Below are 1,777 nucleotides of genomic sequence, written 5' to 3'. Positions count from 1 at the left end.
TGAAAATCATCTTATTTTCCGCATCCCAACTGAGTATAACCCCTTAAATAAGGTATATTATATTGGAAAGCCGTATCATTGATTATTTTTATTGTGTAAGATTACAATAAAAATTGATTACAAATAACAAGTGCACAAGTGATTTTAGAACTTAAATTGAAGTTTGAAAAAATCAATTCTATGATATGTTCATATCATTATAATTATTTCAAATACGTTTTTATATTAAATAATAACAACGTAATTTAAATACTTACATTTTTCCATTTTTCAATAATAATTATTTTGTTTTTTATGGTCCATTTTTTGCTTCAGTGATGATGATTACCATGATTATCGTCTTCTTCCGGTTCTGGTTTGTAGGCAGAAAAATATGTTATGCACCAAATGCAGAAAAACACAAATAGTAGCAACCAAGATATGGAATTGAATCTATTCCATCCGAAAATAATCTGACGGACTGATAGAAATTGATTGCCATTCGATTTTGAGCAACAAATTGTTGCGTTACTCCGATTGTCCGCCATGATGTCAAACGGTCTTAAGTTATTCGATGAGTGACAAAATATTCGACAAGTATTCTGCGAATTGACTTACGTCTGCTTGTCTGATAAACACCTACTACCATCATCAAAATCAATGAATGTGTCTTTAATAAATTAGATTAGATTAGATACTGCTTCCAGACAACCGTCAAGAAGCAGTATCTGAGAATATAAAAAGGAATGATTGAAATATTAATAAGTAAAGGAATTAATCCGGGATTTGTTTGTATCTGGATATAAATAATTAATTTTTAACAAAATTTGCTGAGAAAAAATGTATCAAATTTGAATAAATATTTCTTTGATTAGTCTTAGCGGAATATTTACTTACGATAAATAAATATTTAGAGATATGAAAAAAAAAGATAGTTGGATCAAATTAATGGTTTTTCTATCTAATAAATTATTAACTGCTTATTTTAATAAAATAAATTATTAAGTTATTTAATAGTTATTTAGTAGAATAATTAGTTATTAAAGTATCTTACATATGATTAAAAAATTATCAACTTTATTATTTAAAAATATATTTACGAACAACAATCTGTATTGTCATTAGTAGCTTTTTCCCATTGGAACAACCAATATCCAAGAGCTGTTCCAGTTCCGACAGCGATGCAGAGCCAATAGTTGTATGTCATAAAAATAAACATAAGAAAATAGCCAAGCACTATTTGGATTACGTGCAGAAGCGTTTGAAAGAAATGCACTCCGGAAAACAACAATGCACTGTAATAATAAACACCGTAATAAAATATTGTGAGCACTTTACGGAAATCATAAGTATTATTCACACATACTTTCTTGATTTCTTCTGCTGATTCTTCCTGAGAAACGTCGTACGCGCGAAGAGATACTCACTGAAACGTACGATTACAGCTCGACTGACAGCTTACATCTTTTTCATGTTTTAATAAATATTTACTCACCGATAAGATTTTAGTCCTTCATACAATGCAGTTAGAAGAATGACGCCGATTACGGAACCAATCATTCCTTGAGCGTTATTTATGCGCCATTTTTCAAACAGAATAGTTTCTGCGACGCCGCCATGAAATGACATCTGTAAAAAGTGTTCGACTGTTGCAATTGCACTAATTATGAATACTACGAGAAAAGGATATGATAAAAATCTCAGGCTACGTCATCAGCACTTACCTGCATCTTGTCTTAAGAAATTACTACCAGATACTTTCGTAAAAGACGAGCTTTATGACATCGTCGCGCGAATA

General features: G+C 30.4%; 1 protein-coding gene across 1 annotated transcript; it reads right to left on the bottom strand.

The window, feature by feature from the left end:
• Window positions 1-1,075: 1,075 nt before the first annotated feature.
• On the bottom strand, window positions 1,076-1,777 carry LOC108769482 (high affinity copper uptake protein 1). Its single transcript, XM_018520501.1, has 4 exons — window positions 1,704-1,777; window positions 1,475-1,608; window positions 1,346-1,405; window positions 1,076-1,274 (listed from the first exon to the last, which is right to left on the bottom strand). Exons 1-4 carry the CDS (start codon window positions 1,707-1,709, stop codon window positions 1,076-1,078), a joined length of 399 nt encoding a protein of 132 aa, XP_018376003.1. The 5' UTR covers window positions 1,710-1,777.

The sequence above is a fragment of the Trachymyrmex cornetzi genome, unplaced genomic scaffold (assembly GCF_001594075.2).
Source record: "Trachymyrmex cornetzi isolate Tcor2-1 unplaced genomic scaffold, Tcor1.1 scaffold908, whole genome shotgun sequence".
Taxonomy (NCBI): domain Eukaryota; kingdom Metazoa; phylum Arthropoda; class Insecta; order Hymenoptera; family Formicidae; genus Trachymyrmex; species Trachymyrmex cornetzi.
This window is presented reverse-complemented; position numbering and strand designations above follow the sequence as displayed.